The following is a 24,987-nucleotide window of genomic DNA, read 5'->3' as shown; positions in this document are numbered from 1 at the left end:
AAAGGTAAGATATTGTATGGTTTAGCTACTATATCTATCCATGTTGAACACTTCAATAGTCCATTGAATAAACATGGACGAAGAAGAAAGGTAAGATGTTGTATGGTCTAGCTACTATATCTACTTTGTGGAAAACATTTTAAAATGATATTGGCCAATCAAGGGCACTAGGACACTGAACGTGGTTGGATTTTTAATATTTTTTTTCCTTTCGATTATTTGAATTAAATTAAGCGTATAGTACTGTTCCGTCGGCGTTATAATGCAGACGTTTTCTTCCAAAGGTCAAATGGTTTGAATAGCCGATGAGCGTTACTTCTTAACGGCCGTTGTACTTGACTCTGTTTGTACTTGACTCGGTTTGTGCTTGACTCTGTTTGTACTTGACTCTGTTTGTGCTTGACTCTGTTTGTACTTGACTCTGTTTGTACTTGACTCTGTTTGTACTTGACTCTGTTTGTACTTGACTCTGTTTGTACTTGACTCTGTTTGTACTTGACTCTGTTTGTACTTTACTCTGTTTGTACTTGACTCTGTTTGTCCTTGACTCTGTTTGTTCTTGACTCTGTTTGTACTTGACTCTGTTTGTACTTGACTCTGTTTGTACTTGACTCTGTTTGTACTTGACTCTGTTTGTACTTGACTCTGTTTGTACTATACCAACAACCAGGCGACCGCGCGATGCTCCTTACGTCAGTAATATTCAACCGTCCAGTTAATATGGTTAATCAAATTCACCTTAATGCGGTCGCATTGTTGTTGGTATAGTACAAACAGCCGGAGTCAAGTACGGAACGGTCCGTGTACCTTCCGGCCATTTGATTTTTAAAAATAAGAAAATTAAATTTCGTTCACCAATTTTTTTGATTTTGTTGTTTTGAGAGTAAGAAATTACCAAAAATAGCATTTTTTTGATTTTTGATAATAAGAAATTAGCTTTTTTTGATTGAAATCTAAAAACTGAAATCAATTTTCAATTTTCAAAAAAACAAAAATTGAATCGTACAAAATTTACTCTAACGGGGGAGGGGTAAGACAAGTCGTGACTCTGTCCCAGGACCTTATCTGACAATGCATAATGTGCATTCTGATTAAAAATGGCCGCACTGTTGTCAAACAGAGGTGTCATTCGTATGTTTTACTATTTGGCATTAATCTTGGAAAGTTTTTCGTGGATTTTAAACACAGCTGGAACCGAAATAGTTGGCACATTGTAATTCAACGCTGGAACCTGAATATTCTGCCAAACGTTATAATCGTCTCGATGGTTCGGTGAAAGGAAAGGCTTGGTTTTTAACAGATTTTTGTATTATATGTCATTGGCCGGCGAGATACAGCATTGGAGATGCTTCAAGCAAGAATCAAAGCATTTTTTAAAGAGTATAATCGTTGGATTTGGCTTTTTTTTGTGTGGGTTTCTTTGGAGTAAGCTTACGCAAGACAAGACAAGACAAATTATAACAACAACAATTTCCTTTTTATTGCTAATAATTTTGGATTAACTGTGTGGGAAATATAAGCTTACAAGGCAAGAACGCAACAGGTATATATCAAAATGCTTAAAAAAATTCATTAGCATTTACTACAGTAGTACTACAACTTTATGCAGTACATCCTAATCAATCTACCAAGACTCAAAGGGATTCATGAAAACGAAATCCTGCTTCATGGCTAAGGGTATTATAATGTTGATGTACTATGTGATTTGAAAATTGGCTAATACTCCAAAGAAACCCACACAAAAAAAAGCCAAATCCAACGATTATACTCTTTAAAAAATGCTTTGATTCTTGCTTGAAGCATCTCCAATGCTGTATCTCGCCGGCCAATGACATATAATACAAAAATCTGTTAAAAACCAAGCCTTTCCTTTCACCGAACCATCGAGACGATTATAACGTTTGGCAGAATATTCAGGTTCCAGCGTTGAATTACAATGTGCCAACTATTTCGGTTCCAGCTGTGTTTAAAATCCACGAAAAACTTTCCAAGATTAATGCCAAATAGTAAAACATACGAATGACACCTCTGTTTGACAACAGTGCGGCCATTTTTAATCAGAATGCACATTATGCATTGTCAGATAAGGTCCTGGGACAGAGTCACGACTTGTCTTACCCCTCCCCCGTTAGAGTAAATTTTGTACGATTCAATTTTTGTTTTTTTGAAAATTGAAAATTGATTTCAGTTTTTAGATTTCAATCAAAAAAAGCTAATTTCTTATTATCAAAAATCAAAAAAATGCTATTTTTGGTAATTTCTTACTCTCAAAACAACAAAATCAAAAAAATTGGTGAACGAAATTCAATTTTCTTATTTTTAAAAATCAAATGGCCGGAAGGTACACGGACCACGGAACGGCCGTTAAAAAAGTAATGCTCATCGGCTATTCAAACCGTTTGACCTTTGGAAGAAAACGTTAACTTTGCATCATAACAGCGACGGAACACGGACACAAGATAAGTCAACAAGTATATACGTTTAATTGAATTCAAATATAAATCGAAAGGAAAAAAAAACAACTCCAAACCACGTTCGCTGTCCTAGTGCCCTTGGTCCAATAATATAATTGCTTGCTAAGAAATGTGAGCGCTTTTCCTCTTGTGGTTAACTTACCATATATAATGAACATATACGAGATAAAAATACCATAGATGTAATATTACCAGACTGTAATCAATACTAATTTAGTGGGTGTATCTTAAACAGAAACTACTGTTGCCTTGGCTTACTTCTGTTAAGAGTAGGGAATCCATGTCTGCGTCGTTACTTCAAAAATCAGTGGAATGCTGCAGGAAAATACATACCTTGGACTGACTGTGCTCAGAATGGAGCTGACTTGATGCGGATATTTAAGCCTCTCTTATATGAAATAAATGCAGTACAATCTGGTGATACATCACAATGGGACATGTCCCTTTTGGTGAAAGCACTACTTTATTCAAAGCCACCATTTGTTGTAGCAGCTAATCTGGTAGCAGCCCTTAAAGCGTTAAAAGAAATGCGAAACAAGTTGTGTCACTCTCCAATTCCAAGAGTTGAAGCTACTGATTTCCAAACATCATGGAGGGATGGATGTAATGCACTGAGCTTATTTGGTGCTACTGCTGGGGACTTTGATAAAGTGAAACAAGGTGAGAGTGATATTTCAGATAGATCACATCCATCATGTATGTCATTCAGCACTATTTACAGTCATGTAGTCATGGAATAGAGTAAGAACAGACTGGATTAGAACAGAATGAAATAGAATGTGAGAGAATAGAATAAGAAAAAATGGAATAGAGTAGGAATAGAATGGATTAGAATAGAATGAAATAGAACGTGAGAGAATAGAATAAGAAAAAATGGAATAGAGTAGGAATAGAATGGATTAGAATAGAATGAAATAGAACGTGAGAGAATAGAATAAGAATAGAATGGATCGAATAGAGTAGGAATAGAATGGTTAAGAATAGAATGAAATAGAACGTGAGAGAATAGAATAAAAATAGAATGGAATAGAGTAGGAATAGAATGGATTAGAACAGAATGAAATAGAACGTAAGAGAACAGAATAGAATAAGAATAAAATGGAATAGAGTATGAATAGAATGGATTAGAAAAGAATGAAATAGAATGTAAGAGAACAGAATAGAATAAGAATAAAATGGAATAGAGTATGAATAGAATGGATTAGAACAGAATGAAATAGAACAGGATAGAATAGAATATGAATAGAATGGAATAGAGGATTCAATTTTTTCAATTCACTCTGATGAGCGTGAGTTGCTGTTTCAGTGTTGTGTGCGGACTTTTTGTGACGAATAAGCCTATTATATGGAGCCGCTAAGTTAATTGAACTGTTTAGTGGATGATGCTTAAACTTGGTAAACCAACTCTCCAGCACAAGTCATTGCTGCCTATTGTTGCAAAAAGAAAGGCACTCACTGGATTCCCATTCTATCGTATGACCAGTCTTGGTATGATGCCTGGCAATGTTATTATGTTCATTGTGCTGTTCAACAGCACTTTGATGTTCTTTACGTCTGATATTAAACGATCTGACTTCCTCTTAGGTTGTCGAAATGTCAGTCCCATCAAACAGTCCTAATACTTCGATTAACATTCATTCATCTGGGTTCAGACGTTATATACTATACAAATAGAATGAATTTTAGAACAGAATGAAATAGAATGAAAGATATCGATACAGGATAGAATAAGAATAGAATAGAGTAGGAATAGAATGGATTAGAAGAGACTGAAATAGAATGAATACAGGATACAATAAGAATAGAATGGCATAGAGTAGGAATAGAATGGATTAGAACAGATTGGCTTTGGGGGGGGGGGGGGGGGGGGGGGGGGGTGATGGGGATTTCTTTTTCAGATGACATTTGCATTTCAAAATATTATTTTAGCATTGTAATCTGCAAAGGCAATTTATTTTTAAAAAAGCCATTTATTTTTCAAATTTAGGGTGCTTATTTTAGGTAAAACTGGGTCAGAAGTGTTTTAATATGAAAAATAGTATGAAATAAAAGCGAAAGAAATGGAATGAATAGGACAGAACAGGATTGAATGGGAGAGAACAAATAGAATAACAATGAGAACAGAATAGAATAGAAAGGAATTGAATGGGACAGAATAGAATAGAATAAGTATGAGAACAGAATAGAATAGAAAGAAATTAAATGGGACAGAACATAATAGAATAAGTATAAGAACAGATTAGAATAGAAAGGAATTAAATGGAACAGAATAGAATAGAATAAGTATGAGAACAGAATAGAATAGAAAGGAATTAAATGGAACAGAATAGAATAGAATAAGTATGAGAACAGAATAGAATAGAATAAGTATGTGAACAGAATAGAATAAGTATGAGAACAGAATAGAATAGAATAAGTATGAGAACAGAATAGAATAGAATAAGTATGAGAATAGAATAGAAAGGAATTAAATGGGACAGAATAGAATAGAATAAGTATAAGAACAGAATAGAATAGAAAGGAATTGAATGGAACAGAATAGAATAGAATAAGTATGAGAATGGAATAGAATAGAATAGAATAGAACGGTATTGAATGAGACAGAACAGAATAGAAAGGAATTGAATGGGACAGAATAGAATAGAAAGGAGTTGAATGGGACAGAACAGACTAGAATAAGTATGAGAACAGAAATAAGGAATAGCTATGGTTCGTTGTTTACTTGTTCTGTATAAACAAGTGCTTCTCTTATACACATGTCTCTTTTCTCAAGATGTTCAAAAGCCATTGAGTGAACTACTTTCAATAATGAAACACTGTTCAGACCAAAACCAAGCCATTCTAGATGAATTGCATTTATGTAAGTTATGTGTTAAGAAAGATTCTTTTCTTTGTATCTAAGTGTATGCATGTATATCTGTATTCATGGAACTTGACTCGAATTCAAATATTTTGATGCATTTATATTTATTTTAACATTAAATGCTTGTTACTAGTGAGACAAGGACAAGACACCATCATAAAAATTCTTGAAAGTCATACAAAAGGTTAGTTGACTTAAACACAATATTGTTTGTTGGTCCTCTTTTGAGAGTTAGAGTGGTAGGACATGTATATGACATGAAGTGGATGGTATGGTGACTGTCAGGTCCAGTCAGGTTATGGTGTGTAAGATGTCAGTTAGAGTGGTAGTACATGTATGTGATGTGAAGTGGTTGGTATGGTGACTGTAATGGTCCAGTCAGGTTATGGTGTGTAAGATGTCAGTTAGAGTGGTAGTACATGTATATGATGTGAAGTGGTTGGTATGGTGACTGTAATGGTCCAGTCAAGTTATGGTGTGTAAGATGTCAGTTAGAGTGGTAGCACATGTATATGACATGAAGTGGATGATATGGTGACTGTAATGGTCCAGTCAGGTTATGGTGTGTAAGATGTCAGTTATAGTGAGTGTTTCATATGTTAGACTGTCGTGAGAGAGTCATTTTCCTTGGCCTGTGAAAGAATATAGTCAACAATATGTGCAGTAGTAGTCACAAATTTTGTTGTTTTTTGTTTGTTTTAGTTTTACTGTTAGTCACTAATCATACAACATCATTTGACAGGCCAAATAAAATCACTTAAACTGAGTTCTGGTGCTGTAAATATTCATATTTTGCTTGAATGATTTTCTTTACTGATAGTTTTATACAGCGATAACACTCTTGAATGATAAACATGAATAATGATGATGATCATTTAAGGATATGATGATCATTAATGGATACTTATGGAACATAAATTATTTTTCAGAGGACAGACCTGCAGAGAAAGATCTCTCTTCAAGAGCACTAGGTAAAGGTCAGATCTTGTGTTTATAATAATTATTCATTTTTCTTTCACTTCAACCTCAAATGCAACCACGATTGATTGATTAATTGCACAGTAATTTTTTCATATGAATATTGCAAAATTTACAAAAATATATTCTAAACATTTGAGACTATAAATGGAGAACAATTCTAGTAAAAGTCTAATAATGGATAACAAATAATCAAGGGACCATTCTTTATTTATCAGAGGGGAGGGGTGTAGTGTAATGGGTTCCCTGTGGTTTCACAATAGTCTAATAATGGATAACAAATAATCAAGTGACCATTCTTTATTTATCAGAGGGGATAAATAGAATAAATACCTTTTTACTCCAACCCCCAACTCCCTCCCTCACATTAATATGCCAATTTGTTTTCAGCATCCCCTTTTTATTTTCAACATTTAAAAGGCTCTCCTATATGTAACTCATCAATTATTTCACTAAGATTCCAAGACCTTCTAACCCACTTTCAATAAATATTGCAAGGCATTGAACAGTGATACATGTGGATCACTAGAAAGTGAATTAGTTATTTCTAGCGGGATGAGCTCTTTGTGTACACCTCACTTTAAAAAATATTTTCTCCAAAATTTGGATAGGACGAGCTGTAGAAATTTCACTACCATTTAGATAAAAGTCTGGTCTATTGATGTAGGAAGTTTAAAGAAAAAACTTGCCATTTTGAAGGAAACGTCGGAAATGTGATTTTTAGCAAAACCCTCATTTTTGAGGTTTACAACGACAATTAGTAAAAAAACATTTATTCAATGAGTTTTTAAGTTTTGATGCTGATTTTTCGTAAGGCTCATTCGCAATACTTGGAAATAGGTATGTGAAAACTTCAAGGCAATCCATTAAATGGTAATGTTTCTGCAGCGCGATGTTTCATATGCTTCAAATTTTGGATCAAATTTTCAAGCAGCGTCTTACCTTTTTTCTCCCCAAGACTTTCCATTCCAATTTATACACAGACTGAAATAGTACTAGATGATAAGATTCTGAAAATTTCAGGAAAATCGTACCTGGGGATGAGGAAAAAAAAGTCAAAAACTAAAAATAGCACTGTTTGATTTTCGGCCGTAATAGGCTAAATATTTAATCTTAATATAAAATGCACTGTTAGAATCTAGGATAATCCAAGTACATTATATGAAAAATATAGTTAAATTGACGTAATAGTATTGCGAAGAGAGAGAGAATAAAATTGTCCCAAATTCGCTCTGAATTAGTTTGGTTCCACCTTAAATAGGTGACCGATCATTTATTCTGTTGTAGGGGGAGGGGGCAGTAAATTTCCAGGGGGGAGGGGTACAAATTTCAAGATCATTTGAAATTGGGAGTACAAGTTATGTAATTGCAAATTATGGGGGTACAGTTGTAGGTTTTTAATGCAAAACAAGTGACATTTATTTCAGCTACTGAGCATAATATTTTCTAAATTATGATAAAGAAGGAAGTAAATTTTTTATTATTTTGTAAGATATTGTAGGGGGTACACAATTTAGCTCATTTTTATAAGATATTTTATTCTTACCTTTTCTTCCTGTGTTTTGGGTGTTAAATTATCGTGTTTTGATTTTCAGAATATACAGAGAAACTGAAGTCATCCATCAAACAACAAACCGATTTTCTGTTTCCAGAGGAAGAAGACAAGAAAATTAGAACCGATGACATCTTTACGAGTGTGACTATCCAACGCGGTCCAAAACACTTCGAGGAACCCAAAAAAAAGAGATTTCGCAGGAGCCAATCGGATGAAATTCAAGCAAGTAGTAAAAAACTCGCGAACTGTTCAGAAATGTTTCTTTGTCCAGAAAATGATGATCAGCAGTCCACAGCTTCTTGCACGACCAATCCTAAATCTATCTTGTTGACGGGCAAAGCAGGAATTGGAAAATCCCTTTTTTGTCGGAAGCTGATACGGGATTGGTCGCATAACCGATTGTTTGAGGAAAGTCAAGAAAATGCACCTGATTTTCAGTTTGTGTTCCTGTTGACATTCCGTCAGCTTCTTCTTCTAGAAAAAGAAGAAGAAAGGGTTGACTTACGTGATATCTTAAATCGGTCCTCCCTACTGAACGAGCACTCGGTGATAGACGAGCCATTACTGCAGTACATGATTGAAAATCCTGAGAAGCTGCTCATCGTCCTCGATGGTTATGATGAGTATAAAGATCGAGACAAAATCACCAGTGACTTTGAGACAGCATGTTCAAAGGACCTTCATGAAAAAATACCTGTTCCTGCTTTGATTGCTAGAATCATGAAAGGCAAGATGTTAAACGGTGCAGTGGTCCTGATATCCTCGAGGCCCGAAGAAGCCGAGGAATTAAAAAAACTTGCCTTTGATGTGAGATGTGACATTCAAGGATTTTCTTCACTTCAAGTGCTAGAATACATTGAAAAATATTTCAAATACAACGAAAGCATGAAGAAAAAAGTACTTGGTCACATCAAAACGAATGAAATTCTTTTAAGTTTTGGTCACATTCCTGTGATGTGTTTTCTAATGTGCTTCTACATTAAATGGCACATGACTAAATCAAAAACCACAGAAAAACTACCCGTCACAAGAACAGAACTTTATCATGAAGTAATCAAAGTATTTATTAAGAAACATTCCTCTTCTAAATATGAAGAAATGGAAGAAACTAAAGTACAAGAAATATTACATAAACTAGCTGAACTAGCGGTGAATTTAATGATGGAAGATAAATATTTTTTCGACGTAAATGATATGAAAAAATTCAAACTTAACGATGAAGAAATAACAAACCTGAAAGCGAGTGGATTACTTGACTGTTGTCCTGGCGCTAAAAAATCTCCATTCGAGAAACCACCTCTTGAATTTACGTTCACCCACTTAACGATTCAAGAATTTCTTTGTGCTTTTTTGTTTGTAGAGAAAAAACAAATCCCAGGGAAAGAGAAAACGAGCGATGTGACATCCATGTTCATGGCGGGAATGTTTTCAAGAGAAAAAGATGGAGAAATGATGGAAAAGTTGATAGAAAATATCAAACCAGGGGATGAATTATTCAACGATAGGAATAAACTGCTAACTTTATCCTGTCTGTACGAGTACAAAGACGATGGATTTTCTACCAGAGTAATAAATAACCTTAAACACATATACTGTAATAGTGATGGGAGGATTGTATTTATTGGAATAACTGATATCGATTGTTTGTACATAAGTTATTTATTAGATATAGTGAATTTAATCAACGAAGAACAAACTAAACAACATTCAACATTTACACAGTCATTCATTGTTAATACATTGGACATTGAGTGGTCATCTTTATCAGCATCAGGGATCAGAATGTTGTGTAATTCTCTTGTTAATATTTCTATTGTTGATGCACTGTGGCTGAATGGTTGTAAATTAGACGATGAATGGGTTAAAATAATATGTGACATGTTGCCTCGTACTAAGATAACACACCTAAAACTAAATGATAATAATATAACAGATGTTGGTGTTAAAATAATATGTGACATGTTGCCTTGTACTAAGATAACAGACTTAGACCTACCTGCTAATAAGATAACAGATGTTGGTGTTAAAATAATATGTGACATGTTGCCTCGTACTAAGATAACATACCTAAACCTAAATCGTAATAATATAACAGATGATGGTGTTAAAATAATGTGTGACATGTTGCCTCGTACTAAGATAACATACCTAGTCCTAGGTGATAATAATATAACAGATGTTGGTGCTCAGTGTCTGTGTTCAGTATTAATACGTGATGATTGTCGTTTAAAAGTGTTAATCTTAGATGGTAATAATAACATAACAAGTGAATGTAAACTGTCGTTAAGACAACAAGTGATCCCTGGTGTTGGGTTGCGTATTTAGATCAATAAAACTCTCATATGTATTGAATATTGAATGAAACCATAATAAACGAGTATAATATGATCTGTTTTTGTAAATAATATCATATTTTATTGAGTAATAAAGAAATTCTTGTAGTTTTATTTTTGTAGTTGATTGAAAGTTGATTTGTGTTTTACTCAACAAATATTCAAACAAATCCATTGAAAATCAAAAATATCCCTTGACAAATGTCCAGTAGTTTGATATCAATACAAGAACAAGTTTGTTTTCATCAATATTTTTATTCAACCAAGTTCAAAGAGACTTTTTGACAAATATTCATTTTTTCTTCATATTTTGAACAAAGTGAGTTGGACTTAAAATACGGACAACAGCAAATACTTGTTTTATTTGTCAAATCATAATATTTCTTATCGATAAGAAAGAAACCATCGATATTTATTCTTATTTTAGAGCATTTCATTGATAAAATAGTATTTTTGAGTTGTTTATGTTTTGTTTTGAAGTCAACAAACTTGTGTTGAAAAATGACGGCAAATGATGGCTTGTTTTGTACAAGACTTTAGTTGAACATGGACGAAGAAAACACTACACGACTAATACAAGCTGGAATGATCCGAGTAAATCAAGAAATAATTCTAGCCTAATGTGGTTCAATAATCATAGTTATCTAGTTTTTCAATGTGAGGATCAGCAATAATTCAGCTCACCCTTTTTTACTTGTCTTTGTTCAGCTCACCTCGACTCTGAAAGAAAATAAATAACACTGATATTTAGAACAAATTCTATATACTCAAAACAAGACTAAGAAACAAAACACACTTTCCTTTCTGTTTGGTTTTTCTTTTCCTGGGTCTTTTCACATCAGATCAAAGAAGACAAAATACTGACTAAACGAAGGTCTTGACTGCGGACATTTTTGAAGTTTGACATATTCTCGTCTAAAACAAGCGATTTTTTCCATAACTTTTCCAGACTCCTCGAAGCAGATGTAAACAGGTTTAGTAGTTGAGGTATTTACTTGCAATGTGGTTGGTTGTGTAAGTCAGTAAACTGTTGGGAAGAGAGCAATAATCCAGTAGAAATTCTTGGTTGATGAAGAACAAAGAACAAAACCAACTTTGAAAAACTTCCAACCAACCAGTCACGTGATGAAAAGAGCGGGAAAATAATAATCCACGCTGATTGGTTCATGTCAAGGAACTTGAACCAATCAGAGAACATTAATCATCATCATCATCATCATCCACAAGCTAACCAATCTGATAAAAGGAAAACATGAATGTGTATTGTCGATTTTGACATTTCCCCTAACCGGCTTCCCATCTTAGTAGCAATTTTCTTCCCGATTTATAGTGGTTAGCCAATAACATAACAATTTCATGTGAATAAGAATTACAGACTGCATGAAAACACTAGAGGCAAAAGGTAGTAGAAACTGCAAGGTAGGAAACAGCTGTAAAACCAAAAACCAGATAACACCACCAAACTACGCCTGACAAGGTGAGTAGATTGAAAATAATTTAAAAATTAAAAAAATTGTTCAAACCTTACAAACAATCGATGTGTAAATCGTTTGTAAATTAATATACCCAAATTTATATTATCAAAACAAGTTTACTTTCGACACCAAATTGCAAAATTATAAGTTTCAGTCGTCTTTGAGCAAAACGAATGGGCTGTAGCCCATGGTTTTGATGTATTTCCTATCATTTTATGAAAAACGCTAGGCAGTGCTTATCTAAGATGGATGAACCTCTTGAAGACATCAACATGGAAATAGTATAACTTGTCTAAGACCAATATCTCGATAAACCATACCCTATCCAGCAGAACATCCCCCATATAGACTATGTATGGAAGTGCCCCTCTCATGTTTGTGAGACTTGGAACATACCCTCTTCACCTGTTCCCACCATTCCCGAGGGTGCTCCACGCTCCTTCTACTTGCTGTACCGTGATGCAGGGTTTTAAGTGTAATACTCAAAACACGAAAAAAGATAGCAGCCTTAGATTTTCGCAAAATCATAAGCTTGCTCCAAGTCGACCTCTCTTGTCTCGCGCGCGAACTAGTACTCGGTCCATGATTTTTCATGATTATGCATGTACAGTATGTTAGTTTGTTTAAATAAAGTTTATCATGATCATCATTAACAATGCGATCATCATTAACCTTCACGCGACCGAAGCGAATCGAATTATCACAGAAACTATAGAGCGTTTTCACGTGACGTCTCAGCGGCTATGTTGGTGTATTGAACTCTATTTTTATGCAAAAACTGTGCAGAAAGTTTCTATTGTTTGGTACGCTAATATGGCTGCCTTCTCACGTAAATGAAAACGCTCTATACGACCTTTTTAAAAAGTGCTTTGAAAAGCACTCCATTAGGTACGTTAATTATTGTGAGGAGGCGTAGCTTTGTTGGTTAGTGCGCGGCCTTCAGAGCTAGCTTCGCTCTGTTCTGTGTAGCTTTAATTAGCTTTAAATACCCGTAAAAAGGATTTGATGTATTGTTGACAAAAAGATGATTTGATGTATTTTATTAATTCTAATCATTTTTTTACAATATTAACCAATATTAATTAACAACTGATATCTTTTGATACTGCGGTTGAACTGCGCTCCCATATTCATGAGTTTAACCGCGAGGGTCTGAGGTGAGGATATATCCCAGTTCTCCTCATTCATTACAGGTTGTTAATAAAAGTTCAACAGGTTTTTTTCGAAGGGATTCCAAACAACATCCAACATAAAAACACCCTAAACCACCTCTGATCTCTTCAATAACACGCCATGGCCAAGCTAAAGGAGTCAACCGAGTGTAGATGTACTTGTGGACAGTGCTGTTGTAAGAGTTCTATGGAGAAAGTCATGAAGTTAAGTGAGCAATCAACAGTACGAGCCAATGGTGGAGACCATGTTGAACGACGTCCTTTTGCCATCGCATGTGAATGGGACCGAAAACAGACCCAACAATTCAGTGATGATGGCACTAATACCTTTTTCTGGTAGGTTAAAATGGTGTTATTGATCTTGAACTAAAGGAAACTGATAGTTGAAGGAATAACCTTCACCAGCTTCGTGCATAAACGTCTGGGTTAATAAGTGTAAACCATTTGTTTATATTAACATTTATTATAACTTGGATTTAAATTAGCTCATAAACGCTTCTAGGTGAACTTTTATATCGCTTACAATGACAGTCTTAAGCCAGTTAGGTATAGATGGTATAGATGTTTCTGTGTATTTGAGTAGAATAAATTTTATTACCATCCTGAAAGTAGAAACTGAAATAGAAACAGAAGCAGTAGTAGAAAAAGAATTAATATATTATACGTATAATTATGAAAAATTATTGTTACATCCGATTTCCAAACAGAGCGGATCCGAGTTATTTTTACACCAAAAACTTTGAGGTGTTTGGATAGAGGGTGGAAGAATCTTTCAAGTGCTTTATATTGGCTTCTCAAACTACAAAAGATACTAAACAATACTTGGACTTCAAATTATTTGAAAACCTAATTCCCGCTCCTCTCTCTCCTCTCTGTTTTGAACGTTTTCTACGTGCTTGTGCCCTTTTTTTAAATATAATTTTAGACTAAGTATAATACTCGAAGAAAAAATATTTTAAAGGAGTATTCAAATATTGATAAATAATTTCCAAAATTCTTGTTTGATGTAATTTGTTTGCTATTCTTCTGCAGGCGCTGATGATCCGGGATTGGTGGTTGTGTACTGTAATTAGTGTTTTATTTGAGATTCTTGAATATACGCTGGAACACCAACTGCTGAATTTCTGTGAGTGCTGGTGGGACCATGTGAGTTGAACACCTCTAAATTTAACTACACTACAGATATGTTAATATTCTGCCATACTCAAAGCATTAACCATATTGGGAAGCATGGGTGGCGTAGCGCTGAGAGCACTCACCTCTCACCAATGGGACCCAGCTTAGTTTGAGTCCTGCTAAGCTTGGTGTCATAATATGTGAGTAGAGTTGTTTGTTGGTTCTCTTCTGTGCTTCGAGGGTTTTCCGGATTCTCTAGCTTTCCTCCCTCCACAAAAATCAAATTCTAAAACTTCGAAATAATAAAAAGCAATTGTCATCACCATCATTATCACTATTTTCACTATCCTCGTCACCATTTTCACTATCAATCTAATCATTATCACCATCATCATCACCATCATCATCACCACCATCACCATCATCATGACCATCATCATGACCATCATCATCATCATCATCATAATCATCATCATCATCATCATCAACCTCCCACACTCAACAGACTGACGCCCTTACCTATATACACCACATTCATAATTCAGAGATTAATAGTTATCAGGCCTTTTTACCAGGAAATGTCATTGCAATTATTTGAGAAATTACGCCATGAAAAAAGTTTTTCCAGAAAGTTTTGTAAAATTTGACTGAATACCAAAAGAAGAAGATATGAAAGATCAAAAATAGAGAGTTTCGTATGTATTTATCACTGGGGGCCATGATGATGGTCTTGTTTTGATTCATTTTCAAAACTTCAAATGCTCATATCTCGTAAAGGATTTAATATTTCTTTCATTAGAAACTCACACACCTTATCTAAATCAACAAGTTCAATGATTTAAAGTGTAATATCAAGGATAAAATTTTATTTTCAAAATTACTTATATGTGAACAGTGTAGTAGTGTGGTTGCAGTATTTTTGTATGTGGCCTTCTCTTTTCAGAGAAATAAGCATTTGAAATATCAATATGCAAATGAGATGACGTAATTTCCAGAATGTGCTACATTTTACACTGTCATTTACGACAAGTTTTCTGATTAAGTGAAATAACCCAAAAGTGTACAAAGTCATACATTTCAATTATAAGTATGATTTGCAATTAATGAAAAAAAAGCAGTACTTTCCACGACAGCATTTTTGTATAATAAATTAGTCTTGAATTTACGTCATCTCATTTGCATATCGATATTTCAAATGCTTATATCTCCTAAAAGAATATGTTACATACAAAAATACTGCAACCATTCCACTACACTGTTCACATATATGTGATTTTGATAATAACATTTTATCCTTGATATACACTTTAAACAGGTTTTCACTCCAAAAACATTAATTTTTAACTTTTATGCAAATTAGCAGCAACTGGTTATAAAAGTTGTGTACGTATTGAGCTAATGAGGTGGTGATATGAAATGAAAGTTTTTTTTATATTTGTTCATATTTGTAGTGGATAATGGATGTGTTGATATGTAATGGTTTCGGAACATACCTTGGGATGAAGACTTGTGACTACCTGGCTATCAAGGTAATTTATATTGCTACTAATAAAGGATTGGCCATAGGTCATATGGAGGCTGCAAAGAAAGCGTGAGAGTCCCACAAGGCATAGCTGAGTGCGACTCTAGATTCTTGAGTGATTAAGCAACCAACCAAGTGCACCTAAAACTTGATGGATGTACGCTAATCAATGACCAATCCTTTTATAACATAGCAAATGAGTAAAAACAATTTGGTTAATCAAAACAAATTCAAGATATTTTCAAACTTAATATTTATTACATATGTGCATTATTCAATAACATCAGCAGCATCATCAATTTTTTGGATGCATACTTACACATGCTAAGTAACCAATCAGCATGCATTATATCGTGGCTATATTCTAAACCCTCTACATCTTTCTATTTCCTTTCCCATCCCATTACATTTTCATATTTTTTACATTTTCACCTCTTGTGTATTATTAACCTATTATACTATTCTATTCTTGTTACTAGAATACAAACACTATTAAGTGTGCAACATAGTGGTGAGTATCCCCGTCTGTCATGCGGGAGACTGGGGTACGATTTCCCGCCGGGGAGAGGATTTTATTTTTGTCTCCCCGATTAGTAGGGCACTTGTGCCCGGCTAGAAGAAATAGAGACATTAATAAAGTTATTATTATTATTATATTATAAATACCACTAAATACTGCTAAATTATGCTAATCCTATTGTTTTCTATTGTTTAATTAACACTATTTACTACTAAATAGTGTAAAGTGTTGCACAATTCTAGTGTTTGTACTCTAATCTATAAAGATTTAACAATAACTTTAAAAATTATTGCACACTGATTGAATATGGCATTGTTGATTGTAAACGGCTGTGATATTATCATAGTATGATGGTGATGATAATAGTGATGCCTATGGTGATAGTGATGATGATGATGGTGATGGTGATGATGATGGTGATGATGATGGTGATGATGATGATGGTGATGATGATGGTGATGATGATGATGATGATGGTGATGATGATGATGGTGATGGTGATGTTGTTGATGGTGATGATGATGATGTGGATATGAGGGTGATGATGGTGGTGGTGATGATGATGATGGTGATGGTGATGATGGTGATAGTGATGATGATGGTGGTGATGTTGTTGATGGTGGTGATGATGAATGTGATGATGAGACTGATGATGAAAATGATATGGATGATGATGGTGATGCCAATGGATGATGGTGATAATGATGGTGATGGTGATGATGATATTATAAATAGTGACGGGGATGTTAATCATGGTGATAGTGAAAATAGTGATAAAGATGACATATTGCTTCTTATCATTTCTTTATTCCACCAGTAAAAGTATGGAAGATGACATGTTAACACTAGAAGGCATGAGTGATCATATGCCCAGGATAGGTGGTTACAGTGGAGTCAGAATACGAGAGTTTGACGACGGTAATGTCAACCCTGAGCCTGTAAAAAGAGACGACGAGGAAACAGACAACTTGTGGGAGGAGTTTCTGTCACCAAATAAACTTGTAAGTTGAATCACAAACATAATAAATGACTATTGGAAATTGACAGTGCATTCTGATTGGCTACGCTACTTTCATATAAAGTTTTTAGTAATGGGCAATAGGTGAGATAAGTCTCAGTTGAGTATGTAACTCAGAGGAATTGTGTGGTTCTAGAGTATAACCATTTAGTATAAATACACAGGTGACTATTGAAAATCTTGTGCGTTAATTGGTCGAGAAACTCAGATTATCACACAATAATCGCCTCCAGAGATAATCCGAAATGGCGGCCAGCTGCTTTGTTGCTGTTACCTAATTTTAATGTCTTTTATCTTCTTTCTTTTCTGTTTTTAAAGAATCACCTGTGTATTTATACTAAAACAATTATTCACCTCAGGCTCAGTGAATATCGGCAATAATAACCTCAACTTCGTTTCAGTTATTATTCCCCAATATTCAGTTCGCCTTCAGCGAAAAATCTTCAAGTATTCCCCACCACCAAGGAAATCCGAAATTCCCAGGGAGTGAGGGGTAAGGAAAAACAAAACAAAGGTTTTTATGAAGAAAAAATTGAAATTCCAGAGAAGTGGGTGTACCTTTTTTAAAAGTTCCTCCATTGTTGGGTATGCAAATTTTCTTTAACGACATGCTCTAAATTCTACATAGAATTGAGGCTATAGGGTACAGCCCGCAATAAATTTTTATTAATTTAACCGCCTCACGGTTAGCTCAGTTGGTAAGAGCGTTGGTCTGTTGTGCGGGAGGTTGTGGTTCAAGCCTCGGCCGGACCAACACTCAGCTATAAAATATTTGAGGAGAAGGTGCTGCCTTTGTAATTACATCTGCATATGGTTAGACCTTCAAGTCTTCTCGGACAAGAACTTAGAACCATAGGCCCTGTCTCCCAACCCTTCCTAACCTGCTGTAAAAAAGGGAATACATTATTTTAAGTCCTGCATGAAGAATAACATGCACATTCTAATGAGTTCTCATCGTCAGCTCTTGACGTTGTTCCAGGGTTTGATACAAGCAAAAACAATTGTTTAGTCACTTGACTAAGATACATTGGTTTGTGGCTGTCAATCCTAACTATTTTTTCACTGATTCCAGGTGCAATGCTACCAAATCTTGTTCAACTTAAATTATCAAACAGTGTAATATCCACAGTCAGGTAAGGTTTAACAATCTGAAGTTCAGTTTTGAGGTTTTTATAGATCTATGATTTTGAAGGAAATACTCCCCTTTCGTCACGACAACTCGTGTTTGATTCCCAGACTTAGCCGTGTCATATGTGAGTACAGGGCTCGAAATAGCGTCCTGTCAATGGACAAATGACAGGCCAAATTTCAGGTTTGGCAGGTGAAAATTACGATACACTGCCAAACTAATAATAAAATGACATGCAAAATTTACTGGAATGACCTCCTTTTACCACATGCTCCTTTACTATGGCAGGCTTAAAAGGTTTTCTATTTTGAGCCGTGGAGAAGAGTTGCTCGTTGGTTCTCTCCTGTGCTTCAAGGTTTCCCCCAAATCCCCAACACCCCCTCCCCCAGGTTTTACAATATGTATATTTTGGATGGAATCCTCGAATAAAAAAATTACCTGTTCTCCAAGCGAAGCAGAGATTTAGCTTCTCGGCAGTGCAGGATTATTCAGCGCAGCTGAATAATCCAAGCAGGGGATGGAAAAGAGTTAAAAATCTCGGGCAACTTTGGTGGGAAGAGGAGCGAAGCAACGATGGGTTGCTCCATACGAAATTTTACCAGTGGATGGATTACGCAATGTTTAATAAACGAGCAGGAGTGTTTTATCGGGTATAAAACACGAGGCGCAGCCGAGTGGTTTTAGACCCGATAAAACACGATCTGCGAGATTATTGAACGGCTTAGAAAACTTATGATGTTTGTTCTCATTGTGTACCGATTTCTTTACGAAATGAACCAAGTTTGATAGAGAAAATCCAAGTTAAAGTTTATGCAAATGAAGACGAATCTTTATCAGATATAAAATCACCTTCATGGTCATGATTTCTATTGTGTTTCCTTCATGAATTATTAATGAGTTTTCTAAAAGATGTTAAAATAATTATATGGAAATCGAGCATTAATTTCAACTAATGGTCGACACAGCTGTGTTGTGACCTCATTTCATGGAAAACTATATGTTTTTATTCCTCGTCATCATGATGAAGTGCATTTATTCTTTAAAAAAGTTTTGTTCATAAAAAATAACACTATAGTATAGTATGAAAGTAGAGATAAGTTATAGTGCTTGCCAAGCCTTATAACTTATCTATATTTCTATATCTTCATGTATTTCATAAGTGTTACGCGGTCCACATATTCTTATCTATAGTATGAAAATGTGCTCGAAAAAAATATCAAAATATCATGGATCAACCAGTACCTGAAAAAAAGTTACCAATTCTAAATCCAGTGAAAGCGCCACAAATGGTAATTCAAAGTAACATTATTGTTAACTGCGCGGCACCAGATATACCTGTAATGTAGTTACGTCACTGATTATAAGTTATGATTATGTATGTACATAAATTAAGGACATAAAATAAATGCACGAGGAGATACAACAACTGGCGACGAGCGATGGCTACAAATATTCCCGATTTTCCGCCTTTTAACGTCCATCTTGACAACAACGCAGGCCCTAGATGGGAAAAATGGTTAAAACGACTTGAACGACTCTTCATTGGAATGAAATTAGAAGATAGCAAACAGAAACGAGCACTTTTACTTCACTATGCGGGACCTGATGTTGATGACATATTTGATACACTTATTGACACCGGAGAAGATAAAGATTACAAGAAAGCAGTTGAGAAACTAGACGAGTATTTTAATCCTCAGGTTAACACTACCTACGAAGTCTACAACTTCAGAACAGCGAAGCAAAAGGAAGGAGAATCGTTGGATACATATCACACAAGATTGCGCCAGCTTGCTAAAACATGTGAGTTCGCCGACGTAGACAAAGAGATCAAAGAACACATTATTTTGACCTGCACATCTAACGCCTTAAGACGCCGCGCTCTAAGGGAAAATTTCAGCCTTAAAGATCTACTTCAACACGGAAGGGCATTGGAATTAAGCGAATCTCAAGCAACCCAAGTAGAAAAAACAGAATCCCAGGTCAATACAGTGAAAGACAACTGGAAAAATGCCCAAAGATACGATCAAAGGCCCGTGCAGAATGCCGGCAAATTCCGATCACGTGCTAGGCAACCAAAACCACAGTCACGCAACAGATCGACGTCACGCACTAGCGAAAACAAGCAACAGAAACCTAACTCCAAGAAGTTAACATGCTGGCATTGCGGAGGAGACTTCCCTCATCGAAATGAATGCCCTGCCAAAGGCCAAGAATGCCGTTCATGCGGAAAGATAGGTCACTTTTCACGCATTTGCAAAACAAATCCGCCGAGAAACAACCGTGTACGAAATGTCACGCAAGACAACGAAGGCGACGAATACTCTACCGAAGAAGAAGAAGAAGAAGAGGAAGAATACTCGTACACAGTCAAGCCCAAGACAAATTCAAAGCTACCATCCTGCAACGTACTAATCGGAAAAACCCAAGTCAAGATGATGATAGATTCCGGAGCTACAGTCAACCTGATCAACCGAATCGACGCTCAATACTATAAAACAGAACGTTCCACTAGAGCTGGAAAATGCAAAGCACAAGATATACCCATATGGCTCAAAGATTCCAATACCTGTCAAAGGCAAGATAGAGACAGATATCCAATTTCAATGCAAGAGCACAGCAACCACAGTGTTTGTAGTCCAAGGAGATGCAGAAAACCTGTTAGGCTACGACACAGCGAAGGAACTAGGTATTATTCAGATAACGGTGAATACCGTCACAACTGGCAAAGGATACAACCTAGATTCAATGCTTAAGGAATTCGACTGCCTGTTCGGACCAATCAAGAAAGTCAAAGGGAAGACAATCAAGCTGCACATCGACGGAAACGTCCCTCCAAAGCACCAGCCTCATCGCAGACTCCCATTTCACATTAGAGCAGATGTAGAGAAGGAACTTGAACGCCTCGAAAAGTTAGACATCATTGAAAAAGTTACTGGCCCCACCCCTTGGGTCAGCCCAATTGTTGTAGTACCCAAGAAATCTGGCGAAGTACGAATATGTGTTGATATGCGAGAGGCAAACCACGCCATAAAAAGAGAAAAACACCCGATGCCAACTCTAGATGAACTCGCAGCTGATCTTAACGGAGCAACTCGCTTCAGCAAACTTGATCTGTCTTCGGGATATCATCAATTCGAACTAGACCCTGAAAGCAGACACATCACAACCTTCACAACGCACAAGGGTCTGAGAAGGTTTAAGCGACTTATCTTCGGAGTGAATGCAGCTTCAGAGATCTTCCAGAACGCACTTGAAGAGATCCTCTCGGGATTACAAGGATGCAGAAACCTGTCTGATGACATCATCGTTTATGGAAAGGACCAGGAAAGCCACGACAACAACCTCCACGCTACACTTACCAGGCTTAAAGAAATGAATGTACGTCTTAACAAAGCAAAATGCAAGTTCTCCCAAGCAGAAATTTCCTTCTATGGTCACGTATTTAATGCAGAAGGCATGAAACCCGATCCACAAAAGGTCGAAGCAATAAAGAATGCCAACCCACCACAGAGCGCAAGTGAAGTGAAATCCTTCCTTGGAATGGCTCAATATGTTTCCAGATACATACAGAACTACGCTGACATCACAGCGCCTCTACGCAATCTTACAAAGCAAGAGATAGCCTGGAAATGGGGAGATGAAGAGCAACAAGCCCTCGACAAGATCAAACTAGCCCTGACTGGCAACGAAGTAATGTCCTACTTTGACCCTGACAAGAAAACCGAAGTCATCGTCGATGCAAGCCCTATCGGACTCGGAGCTATCCTTCTACAGGAGGACAAAGTTATCAGCTACGCAAGTAGAACACTGAGTGATCCCGAGACACGATACTCTCAAACTGAAAGAGAAATGCTTGCTGCAGTCTGGGGATTAGAGAAATTCCATCTATACGTGTATGGTTCAACATTCGACATCGTCACCGACCATAAACCTCTACAAGGCATATTCCCAAGCCATAAAGCAGCCTCAGCTCGAATGGAAAGATGGAAACTTCGACTTGCTCCATACAATTGTAATCTTGTTTACAGACCAGGGAGAGACGACAAGAATCCCGCTGACTTCCTAAGCAGGCACCCAAACACGAAGGAGCCGGATGATGACCATATCGCAGAAGATTATGTCAATTACGTTTGCAGAAACGCCATTCCAAAGGCAATGACATTACAAGAAGTCAAAGTAGAGACCAAGATAGACACAACCATGCAGGCTTTGGCTCGAGCCATAGTAGTATAGGGAATGGGGGTTCCAGCGCAATCTCAACACGGGCAAGACCCGTGTCAAAAATCCACCTACGGAAACAACCCACTCCAAGTGTGGTTGGGGGCAACAGCGCAAATATGTTAGTCTATATATGGAGTGCGAAGATTGTAAAGAGTTTGTTTATGATTTCTGTGTAAAGTGCTTGAAACCCAAGTTTGTACCTACTAAACCAAATAAGTATATTTGTTGTGGTAAGAAAATGCAAATAGAAGACGACACGTCAGCACAGTGTTACGAGTGCGGTAAAAATATTCGTAATGCCGTGCCTTGTGCTACCAGGGAACAATATTATTCCAACGGAGGTCGTAAGAAGACGCCATACAAAAGAATAAAATACTTTAGGGACTGGATGAGTCATATCCAAGGTTATCGACCGGTATATTTAGACGACGAAGTAATGGAAAGAATTATGAACCATTTAGAAGAGCCAACCCCGCAAAGTCTACGGAAAACGCTGAAAAAATTAAAACTAGGGAAATATTACAAAGCTATTCCCTATCTTTTGTCTGAAATTACCGGTAAGTCTATTCCCGAGGTTTCTGATATGAGCAGAGCCGAGTGGATGTTTTGTCGGCTGGATAAGGATATTCCTTATTACCCTGACGTAATTTACGAAATATTTTACGAAATAGACCCCAACCACCCCCTGTTAGGATGGATTCCGAGGCGACAATAACATATTACACGTAATTCATACGATGAATTTATATTACGCGTAATAATTTGCCAAATAAGGTCATGCAAATAATTTATATTACGCGTAATAATTCGCCAAATAATTCATATTACGCGTAATAATTCACTGAATTTATATTACGCGTAATAATTCACTGAATTTATATTACGCATAATTTCCAGACTGTCGTTCAATATGCAAATGAAATCCTGTCTCGCTTTTTTCAAAGCAGATGTTTACTGAGCAAGCTTTCTTTGAAGCTCTTCTTTTGCCTCCTGGTAGATCTTTTTGCGAGATTCCTCGGAAAGATCTTTTACGACTGTTTTTTTATTCCTTATGTCCGACTTTAATTTCTCATACTTTTCCTCTTCGGCTAAGATAAGCGAGAATTCTACGTCGTCTATCTTTCTGTCACGCAAAGCCTTTGAGACAAGGTCAGTGATCGTATTTACTTTAGCCCTTGACAGAGCTATTGTCGTGTCGTGTTTTGATATTTTGCTTGACAACTGTTTCATAATGCCCGTAGTAACAGCTGAAATAATACCACAGGCTGCCCCAACGCCAGCCAAAGGAACTCCAACGATTATTCCCGGTCCAGTAAGCGAAGTAGCAACGCCGGAGCCCGTTAACACAACAGATATGGATCCTGAAGTTATCGCAATCTTATGTAGCGTACTCCGGGCTCTGACGTACTTTTTTCGGACTTTTTCGTAGTGTTTTGCCTGCCCTTCCAAGTAAGCCAGGATTAAGTTCGCTTTATTAAGCCTGAAGTTTTCGGCGTTTAGTTCGTTAGGTGTAGTATAGGGAACATCTGGGTACAACTTAGGTGCTGATGGTATAACATCCATTATATATACTAATGTACGACGCTTTTGGGAATGATATACAGGAGCAGCCACATCACGACAACCGGGATTACTGGAACTGGAGGGCCTTCAGGAAGATGTTTCCGCATGCAGACCCTAGTAAGTTCGAAAGGAGGCCTGATGGGATTTACTTCAACGGCTCCAGGATGTACAGCAACGAGGATTTGAAGCCTACGCTGGTTAATCAAATAGACGATCAACTGAAGCATTCGCCAATGCATAAGCCAACGCCAGCGCCAACGCATGTTGAACCCGGTTGGTCAAAGGAATTATTGCTGGGTACCAGTACTTATCCGATACCCGCGGTTTCATTTGATAAACACCCAAGTTTGGATTTGACATTGAACATGCGGATCTCTAACAACCATTCCTTTTCGTTAAAGGTGCGAGATATCTTCAAAGACGTACCCATTAATCATACCACCGCTAAGGAATCTCATGAATGGTTAAGTGGTCCTAACATGCGTTATTGGCCGCAGCAACTAAACTTTGCGGTTTGGTGTGCCACCAGCGGCTGCGGTGTAAGTGCGAAGTTGATGAAGAATTCGATATTTATGTTTCACTTCCACTTTACCGTCCGAAGAATACTGCATGAGATGGGTGTTATTGCGCTGCCGGGAGATGCCGCGTTTTATCCAAGAGATAACAAATACAGCGTGCCGGCTTATGATAGACTTTGTAAGGAGTTTGGTGTTGTAGGGAAGGATTTCCGATGCACTACGGGCGCTAACAATGGGCTGGGACACGTTTGGGCTTATTGGGGGATTGGTGGGCACGAGCTAAGCGATAAGGAAGTGCATACGCTGCGGTTGCAGTGGGACACTGGGTATCACAAAGAAACTCACGACAGTAGCACCTTCTTTGAACCAAACGCTAAGACCACTAAGGAAGTTAGAGACGGACCTTTGTTCAAAGACGAGGGCGGTAAGTATGCAGGGGCTAATCCACTGATTATCAAAATTACCAACGACGAGCAAACAAAGCAATATCTTAATTTCATACCCCCAGAAGGTAAAGGACTAACCAA

General features: G+C 36.7%; 2 protein-coding genes across 3 annotated transcripts in view; both read left to right on the top strand.

Annotated features, from left to right (window-relative positions):
* The first annotated feature begins 20 nt into the window (after positions 1-20).
* Positions 21-10,311, top strand: LOC148913095 (NACHT, LRR and PYD domains-containing protein 3-like). Its single transcript, XM_089027005.1, has 6 exons — positions 21-90; positions 2,710-3,134; positions 5,248-5,334; positions 5,471-5,521; positions 6,267-6,308; positions 7,911-10,311. Exons 1-6 carry the CDS (start codon positions 74-76, stop codon positions 10,193-10,195), a joined length of 2,907 nt encoding a protein of 968 aa, XP_088883131.1. The 5' UTR covers positions 21-73; the 3' UTR covers positions 10,196-10,311.
* Positions 10,312-12,885: 2,574 nt separating this feature from the next.
* LOC148913094 (uncharacterized) overlaps positions 12,886-24,987 on the top strand; it is a 44,068-nt gene continuing 31,966 nt past the window's right edge. Inside the window, exons 1-6 of one of the 2 annotated variants that reach the window (XM_089027007.1) lie at positions 12,886-13,186; positions 13,883-13,996; positions 15,418-15,495; positions 15,968-15,999; positions 16,826-17,009; positions 18,099-18,159. The gene's annotated coding sequence lies outside the window, so the exon portion shown is untranslated. The remainder of the gene's footprint in view (positions 13,187-13,882; positions 13,997-15,417; positions 15,496-15,967; positions 16,000-16,825; positions 17,010-18,098; positions 18,160-24,987) is intronic. The other variant, XM_089027006.1, reaches the window with a different exon arrangement.

This window comes from Actinia tenebrosa, unplaced genomic scaffold (assembly GCF_029948245.1).
Source record: "Actinia tenebrosa isolate PJP-AT-01 unplaced genomic scaffold, QUT_ActTen_1.0 PGA_scaffold10__47_contigs__length_13832649, whole genome shotgun sequence".
Taxonomy (NCBI): Eukaryota; Metazoa; Cnidaria; class Anthozoa; order Actiniaria; family Actiniidae; genus Actinia; species Actinia tenebrosa.
This window is presented reverse-complemented; position numbering and strand designations above follow the sequence as displayed.